Source organism: Microcebus murinus, chromosome 7 (assembly GCF_040939455.1).
Source record: "Microcebus murinus isolate Inina chromosome 7, M.murinus_Inina_mat1.0, whole genome shotgun sequence".
Taxonomy (NCBI): Eukaryota; Metazoa; Chordata; class Mammalia; order Primates; family Cheirogaleidae; genus Microcebus; species Microcebus murinus.
This window is the reverse complement of record NC_134110.1, coordinates 45,120,144-45,138,136: the sequence shown is the minus strand read 5'-3', so window position 1 is coordinate 45,138,136 and position 17,993 is coordinate 45,120,144. Positions and strand designations below refer to the sequence as shown.

The window sequence follows — 17,993 nt, the reverse complement described above, 5'->3', positions numbered from 1 at the left end:
AGTTTCCACCAGCATCACCTTCTCTGGTTCATCCTTTCATCGCAGCTACTCTCCTCATTTACGGTTATAAGTTTACCTCGCCTAAGTTTTTCTGGCTGTTATCAAGGGTCTCCTGAACAATATCAGTGTGAATATTTCTGTGGACAGATCAGTTATGTCTTCCATAACTCCACTTAACGATCGATTCAAACTTCATTCTCAGCATTATCACTTTTCGTCCCTTCGCCTCACTGTCATCTTTGTTGGATAACTCCCTGTTTCTATTATCCATTCTTGTAAAATGCTATGTAGATTTATTAATGGGAGACAAAGAGGAAACACAGCTATGCACTTTGCTGTCTGTGTGTGAACTAACAGGTGTGCATGACCAGTCACCGACGACTTTGAAAGAAGTGATGTGATTGGCCATGATCATGATGCACACCCTCTATTTACACAGTGATCTGTGCACTGAAGAGCTAGCAGTGAAGCTTGTTCTTTGTGAAACTACTCATAGTTAATATCCCATGCTAACTGAAATTTGTTGAGAGACTGGTTGGGACTATTTAATTAAACCATAATAACTGAAATTCGTGGATGCTGGAAACATGCAAAGCAAGCTCTGTGTGTGTATGAGTTTGTGAGTTTGTGTGTGTGTGCGTGTGTCCAAATTGTCTTTCCCTTACCTGTCCTATCAAAGATGACTTCAGTCTCTGTAGGACATATCCTGTGGACTTCTATAGGACAAAATTAGGAAGAAACAGGAGAAGGGAGGAGGATTATTGTATGGAAGATGAAAGGAGGGACCCAGCCAGAGAAGTTTAATTGATTGACACAGTCAAGTATGAAAGGAAAGAACAGAGAAGAGAGAATCTCTCCATCTTGGTTTTCTTCTTTTGGAGTCATGTGAGGAATGAAAGCAGTTGAAGGTATGTGATAGATATGGATAGGAGAGAAGCAAAGATTTTAGTGTCACTCTGCTTGGGTATATGTATTTCCCTTATTTTTGTAATTGTAAATAAAGGATTTGAGTTATTTTGATACGTCTCTTAGTTCTGAACTGTTTTTTTGGTCTGTTTTTTGGTACCGCTCTGAGACTGGATTCTGGGAGGCTTTACTCATGTGAAGAGATGTTTCCTGGACCCTTTTATTAGCTCAGCTTAATGGAAAGTGCTGGGTTTTGGAGTTGGAAAGAGCAGCTCAAATTCCAGCTCTCTCCCTGCTAGGAGAGAGATCTTAGAAAAGTTACTCAAATTCTCCAAGTTCACGTCATAGGATTGGGATTATTTAAAGCACATTGCCTGAAACAGACTGGGCATGTAAAAATACAAATTACCAACTTCCTTTCCTCCAGTAACACCACGGGGAGGCACAGCTATATAAACATGCCCTTTTGAAAGAAGCAGAAATGGGAATGAGTAGAGCTGAGAACTGAACTTGTATCTCAGAGCTCTCAGCTGGGTTTTTGTTCTGCTGTGTTGTGTTTTCGCATTTTTAACCTGACAAGAAATAATCTACAAACTGAGAACACAAGGCAAAGCAAAGGCAACGCCTGACAAACTGATCACAAAACAGAACTTAACCATTCTGCCATGTCCCTGTTTATGACTATTTTTCTACGCAGCAAGAAAGTCAGAACTTGGGTTGTTTTCCTCTTGTATGAAATTTGGACCACTGAAAATACCTCAATGCAATGATAACTGTAAAAAGATTAACCAAAAAACAAAGACTGAAAAAAACGCGTTGGGGCATGATGCACTGTGCAAGTCAGGGTAGGAACTAGTATTTATGGGCCCTTTTAGGCTAGATTGGGGTTTGCAAAGAATTCAGAGATTTGAGGCTAATATGATCACAAGAAAGGCCTTATGCTGATAGGTATGGCCTGTCTACAGGTGCCGGCACTCTCAGAGAAAAGCAGCACAGAACTGTAGCTACGATGTGGTTAACAGGACCAGGAAGTCCAGGAAACAAAGAAAATGGCCCCAGCTCAAAGGCCATTGACCCAGCGCTGGCCCTGATACTTTGGAGAGTCCAAGAAAGGTCACTAGAGTTTAAGGAGAATAAGTGATTACCTGGATAGAGCTGGAGCCCTTTCTACTAAGAGAAGTATCACAAGAATGGAAAAACAAGCACCACATGTATTCACCATCAAATTGGTATTAACGGATCAACACTTACGTGCACATATGTAGTAACATTCATTGGGTGTTAATCAGGTGGGAGGGGGGAGGAGGGGATGAGTATATTCACACCTGATGGGTGTGGTGCACACCATCTGGGGGATGGGCACGCTTGAATCTCTGACTTGGGCGGGGCAAAAGCAACATATGTGACCTAAACATTTGTACCTCCGTAATATGCTGAGATTTAAAAAAACGTGATTACAGTAGATGAGTTGCTGATTTTTTAAAAATTAAAAGAGAAATAATATCACAGCATTGTCCTACTCTATAACTACTTCTGTATTTTAGTTTTGTGTGTGACTTTAGAATTAAAAACACCTTCCATTCTCTGGGGCCTGGATTCTTCATCTAGAGAAAGAACAGGGTGTTAGACAACCTCACCTTCAAGTTCCTCTCTCTCAGATTTTGCATATGAAGACTCCTTATTACCCACCAAATCAAATTTAAACCATTCTGTCCAGCTTTTGAGCTTCCTCTATAACTGGGTGCCACTTCAAGGTATGAGGTTCTCCTGTCACCTTCCTCCAGGAAGAACCCTCGTGTCCCAGTAGACATGCCTATGGCCTGTTCTCCCTACAAGCTGTGCTAACGCAGGCCTCCTCGCTTTGGTCATCCTCGTTCTCCTCTCCTGGCATGCAGAGAACTCTCTCCATTCACTCAAAACCTCATCATTTCTCAAAAGCCATTCTTCAGGTCCCCAGACCATCTCAAAGAGAAGAATAACCTTAATATTCTCCTGTGTAGTGTCAAGGATGTTTTAGGATTTGTACCGAACAGGATTTTAAAAAGGAAGTTATTATTGCATATTATTTTGTTCATGTAAAGTCCACTTCCCAAAATTTGAAATTAAATATAATTCATACAATCTTGTCGCAGAGCTATTGTTATTAATCTACAAAATCAAAGCTTAACAGTATAGGAAAAGACAAAGGACATCAATTTAAGGTAAATTACAGCTGAATATATATAGGATCATACTTTATAGCTTTACAAATACCAAGTGAATTTACTGATATTTGTGATAATATAAGAAAGGCATAGTATTAAGGATTTGCCATTCATTGTAATGTTTTGCTAAAAACCACTCATATGTCTCCACGCTAGGATTCAGTATTAAATATTTATCCAAAAAAATTCGAGTTTGGATTTGTTCCCTTGAACTTGATCTATGGTAATCTTTTGAGAAGTGTGAAGATAAAGGCAATAAAAGACATTCTTGCTTCTAATAATTGTCCATGATAAGTCATAACTGCTCTTATGAATACCCTCAAGCAGACATCTGTAATGACAGTCTGAAATTGCATCATAAGAAAAATGCTGTTGTAAAAATAGAAAGAGCTTTATATGCACCTTTACTACTGTTCCATGGGAATGCCTAATAATGTGTCTACTAATAATTTGGGATACACAAAAAGGCAAAAGACAATTTATAAATAAGAAAACGAAATCTTTGGAATATTTTTTAGTAACACTAATAATGATGCAATATCACTTTTCGATCATCCAAATGGTAATGATTCTAAACACAGTCTGTGTTTAAATAGATGAGAGAAAAGTACCTCTGAGAGTTGAGACCATCCTCTCATGAGGTGCAGGGATGTGTGTGCTGGCCCAGCCACTCTTTGCCCCTGCAGATCCAGTTTCTACTTTTTCCACTCTGCTCTGTGCCCTGGCAGCTCACCCTAACAGTGCACATCAGTGGGGCTCCCTGGCCCTGGCTTCCAGCCAGCTTCAGCCGCTGGGAGACACCAGGAGGAGAGCAGTTGGCAGAGGTTGTGTTTCCCTCCCAAAGACTGCAGTAGTGGATAGTGGGTGGTGCTTTTCTCCAGCTACCCATCTTGCTAGTTTCAGGTAACTGTTCCTTCCCCTGGTCTTTCGGGTCAAGAAATGGTCACTACTGTTAGCCCTGGAGTGCTTCTCCATCTCTTATTGGTGTCGCTTATCTTGGCCACACCTTATAAACTACCCTGCACTAAATCCTCTCCAATCATCCCTTTTGAGTTTCCCATCCATCTCCCACCAGAACCCTGAAATATGTGGTACATCTCCAAGTCCACTCAGGACTTTGACCAAGTGAGGGTATTTTTCATCACAATCAGTTGCTTCCTGGATCCTTCTCTAGTGAATATCTGTTGCTTTTGTTCCCCTGGTGTCTGTTCACTGTTTTCCTTCCATAGTACCCTATTTTACTATGAGAGAACCACCCTTCCTCATCTATGAGTGCAAATGACTTGAGCAAGGCTGATCTGATCACCAACTAGAGCTGAACATATGATCCAAGTCAGTGCAGTATGACTTGTAATCTCAGAATTTTTGTTGGAATGATTGGGGCAAAGAGGCTTCTTGTCACTGAGATAGCTGGGTGTACAGAAAAACACAAACCTGGAACTGTCAGGCCAACTAGAGAGCACTTGCCTGGGAATAAGCCAATGAAGTGGACAAAGAGATGGAGAGGTAGACCTATTATCATCATATGAATCCCTGGATCCCACCATGCCTGAAGCTTATCTTAGACACTGCAGTTATCAGAAGCCATGTATCCCCTTTTGTTCAAGCTAAAGTAAGGTGAGCTTTCTGTCACTTACAACAGAAAGACCCCTGAATAACAGGCCTTCTCCTACTAAAAACACATGAATTTGGAGAGAGTTAAAAGTGGAGGCTTTGTTAGAGACTGTGGTTTTCAAATTACGTCAATCATCCAGATTTATGGTGCTTTCGTCAAGAATCCTAACACATAAACTTATGGAAGTCTACCTGCGGTTTGTGTTAATATGCTTTTGGACGCTCCCACCACCCACATTGCATTGTCCCTTTGGTTCTTTGAAATCTGTAAGAGCTTAGGACAATACCAAACCAAACAACCCATTTTGTGTTCAACTTTGCGGCTGAGACCCATACATGAGCTGCTGTAAACAAAGCACAATGGTGGAAAACAGCCGAATGCTGTGTTCAAGTATTATTTCCCAAGTGCCATTTGACTGGGCCTTCTCAGATGACAGGGTTCTTTGGCAGGAAAACTGTTATTGCAATGATCATTATTCCTGTTTACTGCCTATTAGAAACTGAGTCACTGGGAGGTCAGATTGTCCCAAAAGCGCAGTGTTCCTAAGCACTCAAGGTCAAGTTTAAGGGACAGTAATCAGGTGTAAGGACAATGGCAAAAGCTGAATCCTTTGAAATGAAGAGAAACAGTAACTCCCTAGAGATGGCCACAAAGTGAGCTTCACTATCTTTAACATATCACATAACTTGGGAAAAGAAATCAGAATGACAGTGCTAATGTGACACAAAGTTTTTTTTTTCCCATAGCAGCTGTCCTCCCTGAAACATGGACTAAGTCTTTATTCATTTTAACACTCCCCTTCCCGTTCCTGGCTAGCACCGTGCCTCACACAAAGTAGGCACTCTTTAATGATGACATTCAAGACCTGCTGGCTAAGAGCACAAATACAATAAAATATATGAAAAGAGTCAGCATATAGTAGTTGCCCAAGAAATCCCTACTGCTATTATTATTATTGCTAGTATTTGTAACTGTGTAATTGAATCATTCCTAAAGTGTCCATCTTATCAATAAGCAGGCTCATTAATACCCACACAAACCTTTTTAACCACTTTGGTACCACGCTCACCCGCCGCGAAACCTTGCCCACAGCCAGCACTCATAGTTGTGCTGTGCATTGACGACACATCCGTCTTGCTCTTGTGTGATGAGGAAAGCTTTAAAGCACTGAAAGCTTGTTTTACTTTACAGGCAGCTTTACTCGCAATGTAAATATCAGAATAGGTAACATATACATATATGTTTTCATTATGTTATTTTTAAATGTTCACAATTTTATTTTGATAAATGAAAAATTAGAAAAGTCATATCACGGCTGTTGGCTAACGTCGCTGCGTGCGTTCATCTGTGGCTATTGACTATAGTCGACGCTCGTACCGAAGTGGTTAAAGCAACAATTTCAACTTTCTTGCCTCCCAAGGCAACAGCTCTGCCATGAGTTTGAGTTATTTTCTTTGCCCTTTATATACAGATGTTAAAATAACTCATTCATTCATCAGTACAACAACTAGTGACCACCTGTAACTTGCCACATATTTGACAATGTGCGGGCGACTCAAATTTGATTAAGACAAAGCCCCTCTACAATGCAAAGGCATGTAACCTCCAGCAGGTGCATGACAAATTCATATAGACAGAGAATGAGAGAATCAGCCTATGAATGACATAACTTCAGTGCTCTTACGACAAGTGCAGGGGGAATCTTGGGGAAAATGACTATTACAGAGAGATATTTTCCTTACCTTTTCTGCAAGCCAGCCAAGATGTCTGATCTCTCGGCTCCCAGCAATGCCTGTTTTCCCCAGCTGCTCTCTGACCTCGGCAATAACTCTGGTCAGCAGGTCACTGACGTTGGAATGGAGGGCACTGAACCAGGCCTGAGCAGTGGCTGAGTCCTTGCTCCTTAGGACAACCGTGTGCTTTGCGTCTGGAGAGTGGATTTCAAGCTGCCTAAGGAAGCAAAGAGAGAAGGGTTAGGGGGTTCTCTGGTAGATTCTGCTTTGTCAAGACCTGAATCATAAAGATCAGCTAATTCTTTACTCTTACTTTCATTTATTTATTTATTTATTTTGAGACAGAGTCTCACTTTGTTGCTCAGGCTAGAGTGAGTGCTGTGGCGTCAGTCTAGCTCACAGCAACCTGAATCTCCTGGGCTCAAGCAATCCTCCTGCCTCAGCCTCTCGAGTAGCTGGGACTACAGGCATGTGCCACCATGCCCAGGTAATTTTTTGTACATATATTTTTAGTTGGTCAATTAGTTTCTTTCTATTTTATTTTTTTTTAATAGAGGCGGGGTCTCGCTCAGGCTGGTTTCCAACTCCTGACCATGAGTCATCCACCTGCCTCGGCCTCCCAGAGTGCTAGGATTACAGGCGTGAGCCACCACGCCCGGCCTACTCTTACTTTTAGACTTTGTCATTTTCTCATGGATTATCTTAACGGTCCCATCATTCATTGATTCACTCATTTGTTCATCAATACATATTTATTGAGTGGTCAGGCATTGGTCTACATCCTGAAAACAGCTGTGTAACCACTAAATCACCTGAATTAAGGTTGTCTGGTTTTCTTTCTATTTAGCTGATTGGCTTATTAGGAGTATCATATCAGGACTTCTAACTGTGAGCTGATACTAAATTGTCTTAATCCCAGAGGATTTTAATAATGTACTCATATTCTTGCTGCTGTTGGCAGGAAGCCACATATTAACACTTAATCTTACTGCCCAGTCTAGCTCAGTTGAGAATATTTTACAATTAAAGATGACCAAACTTTGCATTTTTTAAGGAATTCTGTCTATGGCATATTTAACTACCACTTAATCCTTAACCCCATGTAGTAAAGGACTGAATTGGTCTTGGAAGGGGTAACAATGGGCAGAGAGATCTACTTAGAGTATTATATGTGAGGGAAAACACCAAAGCTTATGCCAGAACTCAAATTTGATCACCAGAGATAGAGGAACAAACCTACACACTATAATTCCGGTAAAAGGAGGAAATTCTCAACAGATACTTTTTATTTTTGAAGTAATTATAGATTAGCATGCAGTTGCACAAAAAGTATAAAGAGCTCTGGTATACGCCACCCAGTTTCCCCCCACAGTTATATATACATAGTATAGTATAGTACAGTACATAGTATAGTACAATATCAAAACTAGGAAACTGACTTTGGTGCAATGTGAGTACATACTTCTAAGCCATTTTATCATGTATAGATTCGTGTAAACACCACTGCAATCACAATACAGAACTATTCCATTACCAAAAAGCACAAAGCTCTCCTTCCAACTACCCCTTTTTAGTAACTCCCTCTTTCTCCCCCAAATCCCTGGGCAACCACTATTCCCCACAATTTTTAGATACTTTTTAATTGCAGGGAGGAAAAAAAACTTATTACTTATTCATTCATGTGTACATGTAATAAATATCATTTATTCATTCCTGTTTGCATTAGAAAGATATGGAGAATGGGAAATTCAAAACTGAATAAAATTATTCACTTATTAATTTTCTTTTATCTTTTAATAATTATGCAATCATTCCTTGAGAGTTTACTATGTGCCAGGCAAAGGTTTAAATCCTTTATATCATTGTATGTAATGTTCCTAATAGCCCTATGACTATTATTTAACAAAAGAAAAAAATTGAAGTTTGGAGGGAGAGAGAAAGAATCTATTTGCCCAAGGCCACACAGTTGGTGGTGCTGGGGTTCAAAACCTTGTTAGTTAGGCTCAAAACCCTGTGAATTTAAATACTGTTTTACAATGTCTCTCCTTTAGATAAGACAACATCCAATAGAGGATGACCCATTGTCTTCTGCAGTGATTTGAAGTCTGGTATTCACCAACAAATATGCTCAAAAGTGTCCTACTTAGCTCCTGAGTTTCAAAATAACACTTTTGCAGATCACCTGAAAGTTAGAAGACCCAAAGCAACCTGCCTGGCCTCAGTAACATTTGAACCAATCTGTTAGAGTGAATAAATCTTTTAACCCATAAACTTACGTTGTAGAAAAGGAATGATTTGGAAGTGGGATGTCTCTAGAGGAGTTTTAGCAATAATTAGCAGTTTTGGCAAAAAACAAAATCTGCAAAACAACATTCCTCACTAAGACTCCAAAAGTTTTATGTGATGAAACAGGGCGTTCTTTAGGTAACATTTGTCCTCATCCAGAAGAAAAAAAAAAATCTCATGCCTCTGGAACTTTTCAAAGAAATGGGCAGTAAATCTAGGGTGAGTTTTCATTGCCCCCTGAAATTCCTACTCTAGGACACACAACAGAACACAAACTAGGATTCTCAAAAGCATTCATGAGAGCCCAACTTGCTTTTCTTTTTTTTTTTAAGTTTTATTTTATTTTTAATTGATAGTGGTGGTTATCTTGTTTTTCAAGTTATTCTATCAATATTATTGTAACAATTCAAAACATGCAAATACTTCATTTACAATGATTTCTTTTGAAGACCCATATTTGTTTTTAAAGAAATGACAGCCTGGGAAGCAGACACTCCTTAGGTATCACATACACAAATGATGCCAGCAAAAATGAAAGACAGAAGAAAGAAAATATTTGTTGGGTTGCCAGCATGCCCCTGGGAGAAAGCACACTTGCAAACAGAGGCACGGCTAGTGACGGGGAGGCCCGTTTCATCGAGGTTTTGACACCGTCTATCATTATTATTAATTTTAAGTAGACTTTTAAAGTATAATGTACACACAGAAGAGTACACAAATTGTAGGTGTCCAGCTCAGATGCATTTTTGCAAAGAGAGTATATTCATGTAACCACCGCTCAGATCAAGAAATAGGATGTTAGGAGCACCCCAGATGTCCCCTTCGCAGTCCCTTTCCAGTTCCTATCCTCCGAAATAAGCACAAGGAGAATCTCTCTCACCATGGATTACTCTTCTCTCAGGCAAACATGGATGAGCTTTTGTTTGTTTTCATTTGTTGTTGTTGTTGCCTGAAGCATAAGGAGGATCTTGGACTATTTCTGAAGAAAAGCTGAAATACCAGGTCCTGTACTTTTTGGCAGTGGTTCTTAAAGTGTGGCCACAGACTGGCAGCAGCGGCATCACCTGGGAACATACTAGAAATTCAAATGATGGGTTTCCACCCCGGACCCACGCAACTAGGAATCCTGGGGCCCAGCAGTCATCCTCCAGGTAACTCTGATGCAATTCAGGTTTGAGAAAGGCTGCTTGATAGGTTTGTGATAAAAAGCCCTGAGCTTGGTTGTTTGCCAGGCTTCCCAACGGCTGAGGGGACAAGCTGAATGGTGACTTGAGCTCCTCACAATCAATTCTCAGAGAAAGAACACAGAAGACGCGGAGTACGAAGGACTGTGGCTTTTTATAGGCCAAAAGAGCAGCAAGGTTCTCAACCAAGAGTATTCTTCAGAAATCCTTGAAGAGGTTTCTTTTTTATTTTTTAATCATTTATATATAGATGCTTAAATATAGATGCTTGGACCCGTCAAAGACCCATTGGGTAAGAAGCTCCAGGGGTTGAAGCCTGGGCATGTGCTTTCAATGTTCCACAAATTATATAGATGAAGGACCACAGCAGGCCTCGTGGAGGCCAAGCCAGAGCCCCCTAAGGAGCTGCACCTACAGGTGGTTGTCCCCAGAGGGCCATGCAACAGAGGACTTTAGGAGAGTGTGTTAGTTGCTGACTATTGACTAACAAATTCCCTCCAAATTAAGTGGCTTAAAATTCCAACATGTATTATCTCGCAGTTTCTGTGGGTCAGGACATGGCAGCCCTTGTTTCTTCAAAGAAAAAAGGAACTGCTATGCCTTTTATGACCTGGTCTTCAAAGTCATATCTCCTGAGTTTTGATTTACTCTTTTTGTCAGGCGCAAGTCACTAAGACCAATGCACACTCAAGGGGAGGAAAATTAGGCTCCATCAGGATACAAGGAAGAGTATCAAAGCATTTGTAAGATATCTTAAAACTATCAGCATAAAATACCAAAAATGATAGTGGGTTAAGGATGGCTGCCTGATCTGGCAAAGGTTTGGCATCAAAAAAGTGTCATAATGAATAAATGAAAGAATATAACATTTTACACTCATCTCTTCTCCATCACCCCAATAAAATCCAAAGAGGGAGAAGAGAGGCAAAGAAATTCCATTCTTGGGCTGTCCAAGCAGTGGTTCTTTCAGCAGCCCATGTTCTCACTAGTGTAAAGCACGGATGCCAGATTACACGTGGATTTTGGATTCAGATTGGCCCCAAGACTTGTTGGATGTAAGGCATTAGGCAAGTTACGTAATCTTCCTAAGCCTCAATTTCTTTTTCTATAGAATGGTTCAAAATACTTGCCTCTCAAGATTATTAGAAAGATTAAATGAAATAACACATGCACAAGACGTCACGGTGCCAAGCCCATCTGATCAGTATTTCTAGTTTACAATGAATAGTCTTTCTAAACTCATGTACAATAAGATTGTAGTGGTCCAATGAGGTAGGGAGAGTTTTCCAGGGTGGGCTCTGGTTCAACTCCTTTTCAGAGAACTTGGACTTGAAGGAAAATACAAGTCTCAGAGAAAACTAAAAAATTATACAAAGACTATTTCTATATTTCTACCACCCTAGAATGGAAAAAATAACTTTGGAGAGAGATGCATGAATCTTTTGTAAGATATTGAAAGATTTGGGGCAAACCTGATAATACATCACCCCTTACCTCATCTCCCTCTTTGTTCTAAAAACAAAAAAGGCTTATGTTCAGGAGTACAAGTTAATGTGAGTTGTGGCCATAAGTAGAACTATAATCATCCGTTGAAGTCTTTTTGCTTTCTCATAGCCTGAGCCAACCAGCGACTATGGAGTGAAAAGAGATGGAAAACAGTTTCATCTTTCTGCAATTTTTTGTTTTGCTGGCAAAATACCCTTAAAGAACCATTTTGTAGGGTCAAATATTTAGTATTATATGTTCTTTTTAAAATGCAGTTTCAACTCCAATAATTACCTAATAATTTGTAAATGTACAAAAGAAGATAAAGATGAGGAAATGCAGTAGGAAGAGGGGAGGGAGGAGGAAGGAGAGAAAGAAAAGGAAAATAAGAAAAACTCCAGGGTGGAAACTAAATGTTGTGTGAAAATGTCTCTGTGCCTGGGTGGTTGGAGTCATTAAGTCAGAGAGCCAAAGATGTCTGATACAATGGAGTGAAGAAGCACAGGGCAGAACGGTGAAGAACAGTATATCATCCATGCAAAAACCACGTACAGGACGGCTGAACCTGGAGAGGTCTAGAGGTGGGTTCAATTAGCAGGAAACTTGACAGAATAAGATTAGAAGGGAGACTTTCACTGTATAACTTTGTATCTTTTGAGTTCCCTTCCATAAGCATGCATGTGTATGCAATGTATTTGGACAGAAGAGAAGGAGGAGAAGAAACAGCTTGGCCTATTGGTTAACGCAATCTTGTTTCAAGTCCAAGCTGTTATTTATAAACTATGCTTCCTTATGAACACTTGTTGCTCTGTCTGCCTAGCTGCCATTTTCCCCTTTTCTAGTAACAGGCTTTACCCTTATCCTTATATTCTTTGTGGTCTGGGAAATTGATGGTTTGAGGTTTGTAGGTGTGAACCAATATGGGCCAAAGGGAGTCAGGCCCAGGACTTCTGCTGGAGTGATTGTTAAGGAGACCTTTCTTCTCATCATCTATACTGAGGATCTGCTGATGGCCATCTTGTCACCTAGGGGGGAAGGTGTGCCTGCCAAGTAAGGCGACACAGAGGAAGGCAGAAATGAGACATGAGAGACCTGGAGCCAGTCTACCTGATACACAATACATCCTTAGACTTTTCTTCTATGTTCCCCTTTCTTTTTAAGCAAGTTCCAGTTGGCCTACTGTCAAATACAACTAAAAGTCCTGACTCATACACTGACCACAAATAGGTCACTTCATTTTTATGAGCCTTGAGTTTCTTCATCTCACATAAAATAGGGATGGTGGTGATCATGATGAAAGTGGTGATGATGATGATAATGAAGGTCATAATCATAACCTTCCCAGGGTTACTAGAGTATGAGATGAGATGATGATTATGAAAGTGCTTTGTGACCTATAAATCCAGATACCAGTAGTTGTCACTTCTGCTTTCAGCATTTTAAGACTCTGTTGACTCAGTAACTGGGAAAAGGAACTATCTTAGTGAACATAATGCTTTCATATTACCTGTACCTATGGACACAGAAACAAGTTAGCTCTCTCTTAGCTACGCTATTATTAGAGAGTCAAGGTGTGCATATGGAAACAGAGAATCCCAGTAAAACTCTTGGGCTATGAAATGGAGTAACAAACATGCAGTGCTATTTTTTTTTAAACAATATTCTATGACAGCCAATTTGCAAGTTTTCCAGAACACTTACGAGGTGTCTGGTATGCACTGGGTGCTGTAGAGGCAACTGGAGTGCATGCCCCTGTCTCCAAGAAGCTCACCATGTGCAGTGAGTTGAATAGTGTTCCCCTAAAATTCATGTCCACAGGGAACCTCAGAATGTGATTTATTTGAAAATAGGATCATTGCAGATGTAATTTAGGTAAGGATTGAGATGAGACCTTTATCTCATTATCTCATTAATTCACTCACTAGATTATGGTGGGTCTTAAATCCAATGACAGTGTCATTGTAAGAGACAGAAAAGACACACAGAAAAGTAGGCCACGTGCAGAGGGAGGCCAAGACTACAGTGATGCAGCCACAGACAGGGAATGCCAAGGATTGCAGGCAACCACACGAATCTGGGAGAAAGACATGGGATGATTTCTCCCTCCAAACCTCCAGAAGGAACCAATCCTGCTGACATCGTGCTTTCAGACTTCTGGCCTCCAAAACTGAGAGAGAACAAATTTCTATTTTTTATTTTTTTAAGCTACCCAGTTTGTGGTACTTTGTTATCCAGGCAATCCTAGGAAACTAAAACATCAGGTAACTCTCCTCCTGTGCCTAGCTGAACCAGGATTGCCTAGTGTTTGAAATATGGGCGCTTAAAGAAACTTGGAAGATGCAGATCATTTACAGCAAATCATGTGACCATTTGAACTCACTTTGCAGTTATAAAGTCACCTTCTTGGCAAAAAATCTTACTCCCACCAACATACAGTTCTATAACCCAGAAAGAAAAAGGAGAACCATTCTGAAATGAGGACTATGTACAAGCCTCCTGGAAACACACTGGCCAGAGTAGGCCTCCACTTCTCAGATGAGAGTGCCCTTGATTTCCTTCTTGGGGTTAAGAAAACCTAGACGACTTCCTTGCTAGCTGATGAATCCTACATTTCTGGAACTGGGGAAGAGGAGGGAGGGAGGGAGTAAAGAAGCAATAAAGTCGTGATGGCTGATTGGAGCTATTTTCAGCAGGCCAGTCTTTTATAACTTCTATTTTGTTCCCCAGTTGAACTGACCACTGCTTGATGAATTGTGTTTATCTGTAGTTCAGCGATAAAAGTTCTCTTTTAATTCCCTGCTGAATAGAAATATTTAGGGCAATGCCACAGCTGTGTTTATTCTCACACTCCACCACAGTTATGTAAATACTGCCTATGGAACTATTTCTGATAAAGGCCCTTACCAACCCCAAGGAATTATACGCTCACTCTAGATGTCTGCCAAGATGAGCAGTTTCGATCCAGCTTGGCACAGCATATGAATGATATCACAGCTTCTCAGAGATCATTTGGCAAAACTCATAATAAAAGAATAATTTTCTTCCCCTCTTGCTCTCTCAAAGGCTTCCATGGAGCCAAATAATATTTCCCGGCATTCTCTCCTTCCCCTGTTTAGACACACGAGGCTGACGCATAAAACTTGAAGCCTCCTAACACAAAATTAATAAATAAAACAAAACTTGCAACCTGGCAACAAAGGTTTCAAGTGACCTTTCCACTCCAGCGTGAAGCTGGAGAAAACACAGATGCAACTAGTCAGGAGGACGAAGCCTGCTAGCTCGCAGCAAGCGCGGGGGATCCAGGGAAATTCAAACCACACGGTCATCGTGATTGCCCCCAGTCCCACAAATCTGCAATTCCTCCGGTTGATAAAATATACTTCCCAACAGACAAATCTTTAACAGTGGTTATTCTGCTAGATAGAAGAATCCTGAGGTATTTTTTTGTTCCACCTTTCTGCTTTCTTATATTTTCCAAATTTTTTCAATGTAATCAGAAAAAAGGTTTAAGTTTTTAAAAGTCTGCAAATCTTCTGCAACAGTGTCTTCAGTGAAATGATTCACTAGGAAAAAATATTCTCCTGTGAAAAAGATAACACCAAAGAAAAAAATAGATTCTTTTTAAAATCCTAAGATGGGTCGTAACAAAAAGATTTAAAAGAAAGAGATAAAAAGATTGGTAGTAACAATATTTGTAAGGAGAGTAAGTAGTTGTCCTATGAGGATGGAAACTCTACCCCAAATATGTTCACTTTTCTCCTTTTATCCTCACAGCCTCCTATGAAGTGAATGGTGTTAATGGGTCTACTTTGCAGACGTGAGGATGGCTCCTTGGAGGAGCTTGTCTTTCCCAGTCAGTAAGAGGGAAAGCTGGAATTGGAGCCCAGCTTCATCTGATGCCAAAGCCCATGTTTTAATCATTATGCTCCATTTAGTAGGATGCTTGTAAAACGTGGTGTGTTACTTAAAGGAGCAGGGAACACTTTTTCATGTTAGTTGCTGCTCAATATCTTTTGATATTGTATTCGGAATACTGTATTTGGAAAATTTTCCAGATTATGAGTTGCGCCTCCCCAAAGACAGAAGCCAGAATTCAAATGCTCAGACTTCCTAGTGCCTAGGCACAGGGCAATGCACACAAAATGGCAAATCCGAAGGAGGCAACATTATGACGTAGATGTGCACAGATTCCATCTTTAGGCAGGTATGAATGAGATGGCATCCAGCTGTCAGTGGTAGCCGTGGCAGAGCTTGGCCAGTCTCAAGCGTCACAGGTGCAGGCTGAGACAGCGTGTGAGCCGTGAGATGCTTGTGAAAAGTGAGGCTGCAACAGCGGTATGAGCAGAACTCACAATGTGCTGGGTGTTGAGCTTCTTAGCCTGCTTCTCTGAAATCCTTGGGAAAATCCACGAAGACCCTAATATCCTTAATCAGAATAGATTCTATTGCCTGCAACTACAATCCTCAGCTAAGAATGTAGATTTAGGAAGCCGGCTGCCATGATGGGAGCTAATAAGCTTATTTAAGGAATGTGTCAAGTGTGAGCAGTTAATAGAAAAGAAGCCAGAAAAGGTGTTCTGCTGTTTTTCACAAAATCCCATTTCAAAAACAGGTCATGCATGATACAGTATTCTGCTAAGCTCTGAAGGAACCTGGCAGCATCTATCATGTTGGCTAGGTTTCAGTTTTTCAGTAACACATACATTTACAAAATATGTGAAGAATTTTAGCACTTTGACCTTTCCAAGGGGAATGATATCATTATTAAAGTTTTAGAAGAGGAGTCAGCAATTGTCAAAACTAGAAGAAAACATTTTGTTTTTCCACCATATATATCATCTGTACCTCACAAAATAAATCTGTTGATTTGACCTTGCTCAACTGATTAAAAAATAATAAAAAACCATCTAAATAGATAAGGTGCTACTCAGGACAAATAAACATACTTTTGTCTCTAGAATATTAGTATCTTACACTGATAAACAATATATCCCACACTCCAATCTGGGACATAGCATTTGGAGTCTAAACGCCTATTTTTACTTTTTTTGGATTATTTTATTTATTTTTTTTGAGACACAGTCTCACTTTGTTGCCTGGGCTAGAGTGCGGTGGCATCAACCTAGCTCACAGCAACCTCAAACTCCTGGGCTTAAGCAATCCTTCTGCCTCAGTCTGCCAAGTAGCTGGGACTACTGTCATCCACCACAACACCTGGCTAAATTTTCCTATTTTAGTAGAGATAGAGTCTCGCTTTTGTTCAGGCTGGTCTTGAACTCCTGAGCTCAAGCCATCCTCCTGCCTCAGCCTATCAGATTGCTAGGATTACAGGTGTGAACCACTGCACCCAGCCAAGTCCTGGCTTTTGGTATCTCATAATTTCTTTTTCAAGGATTACCCTTTTATAGTGTATCTCCCCCACTAACACATAAATCCCTTGAGGGCTCATACATACCAGAATTATCTTCATATCATCCCTGCTGTATGACATGTGGAGTCCATGAGGATTTGCTGGGCTAAGTGAACGAACAGTCGTGTCTTCCACTGAAACCTCATCCCATCTCTACAGTGGCTCCCTTTCTAGGTAAAGGTCTGTAACTGCCCCCTTCATGTTTTTGTTTTTCTCTTATTGGAAGTTAGCCCTTCCAGTCTTGAATAATGGAATTAACTCTATAACACAAAAGACATCAGTTCTAAAGTAACTTACCTGGCAGATTAAATCAAGTCAAACATATTTTAATATTCCATGAGAAGGCTAGTCTCCATGAATAATGTGCAGTAGTGGTCAATTTGGAATGTTTATTTAATATTGTTTACCAGACAATTTACCATACATGATTTTCTTGGGCTAAAATAACCAGTTTGTGATCTTTTGAGACTCACCCAGATCAAACATGGAAGCAGGTGGCCTTGCAAAGGTGAAAGCAAGATAAAAAGATGACACGGAATTAAAGCAACTAGGATTATTAATCCAAAATGCTGAAATCTGAGCAGTTACAACAGCAGGGCAGACCATCACTCATTTATGTCAAAGTTCCATGTAAACTAATAAGATTTATCTGTCTGACCCATTTACAAAATTGTGAAAAAAATGCCTTTTCATTGATTAACTTATCAATTACATTAAAGTGCATAGTATCTACCAGACATGGCATTAGGTGTGTGGAGAGAAAGAGAACTCAACACAGATATCATTTCTATAATCACTGAAATTACACTCTAGCAATCTTGGACAAGCACACACTTTCTTAAGTTTTCTAATAACTTGAGAAATTCCTAATGTGAGAGAATAAATGGTACCTGTTTTAGGAGCAGAGAATCTTATTAAATTCTCAATAAATTATTTAAGCAATTATTTACCATGTGAAGTTGGCAGTGCTTACACATGATAACAGTACCTCACCATTACCAAAATATCATGTATCCATTCAGTTTTAGTTTCTACTATGCGTTTCCTTATGAGGAGGAAGGTAGGGAAAAAATGGAGTGAATAAGCACAAAAGGGCATTGTTTCTTTTGAGCTCCTACATAAAGATGTGTTACCTGTGGAAGGTAGCAAATTAAACCACTAGTACCCATG

General features: G+C 40.1%; 1 protein-coding gene across 2 annotated transcripts in view; it reads right to left on the bottom strand.

Moving 5' to 3' along the window:
- The window catches only part of SNTB1 (syntrophin beta 1), a 244,764-nt gene that overhangs the window by 86,936 nt on the left and 139,835 nt on the right, over positions 1-17,993 (bottom strand). For both annotated transcript variants that reach the window (XM_076005054.1, XM_076005053.1), the window contains exon 3: positions 6,468-6,675. In XM_076005054.1, coding sequence (XP_075861169.1) covers positions 6,468-6,675 — 208 coding nt within the window. The remainder of the gene's footprint in view (positions 1-6,467; positions 6,676-17,993) is intronic.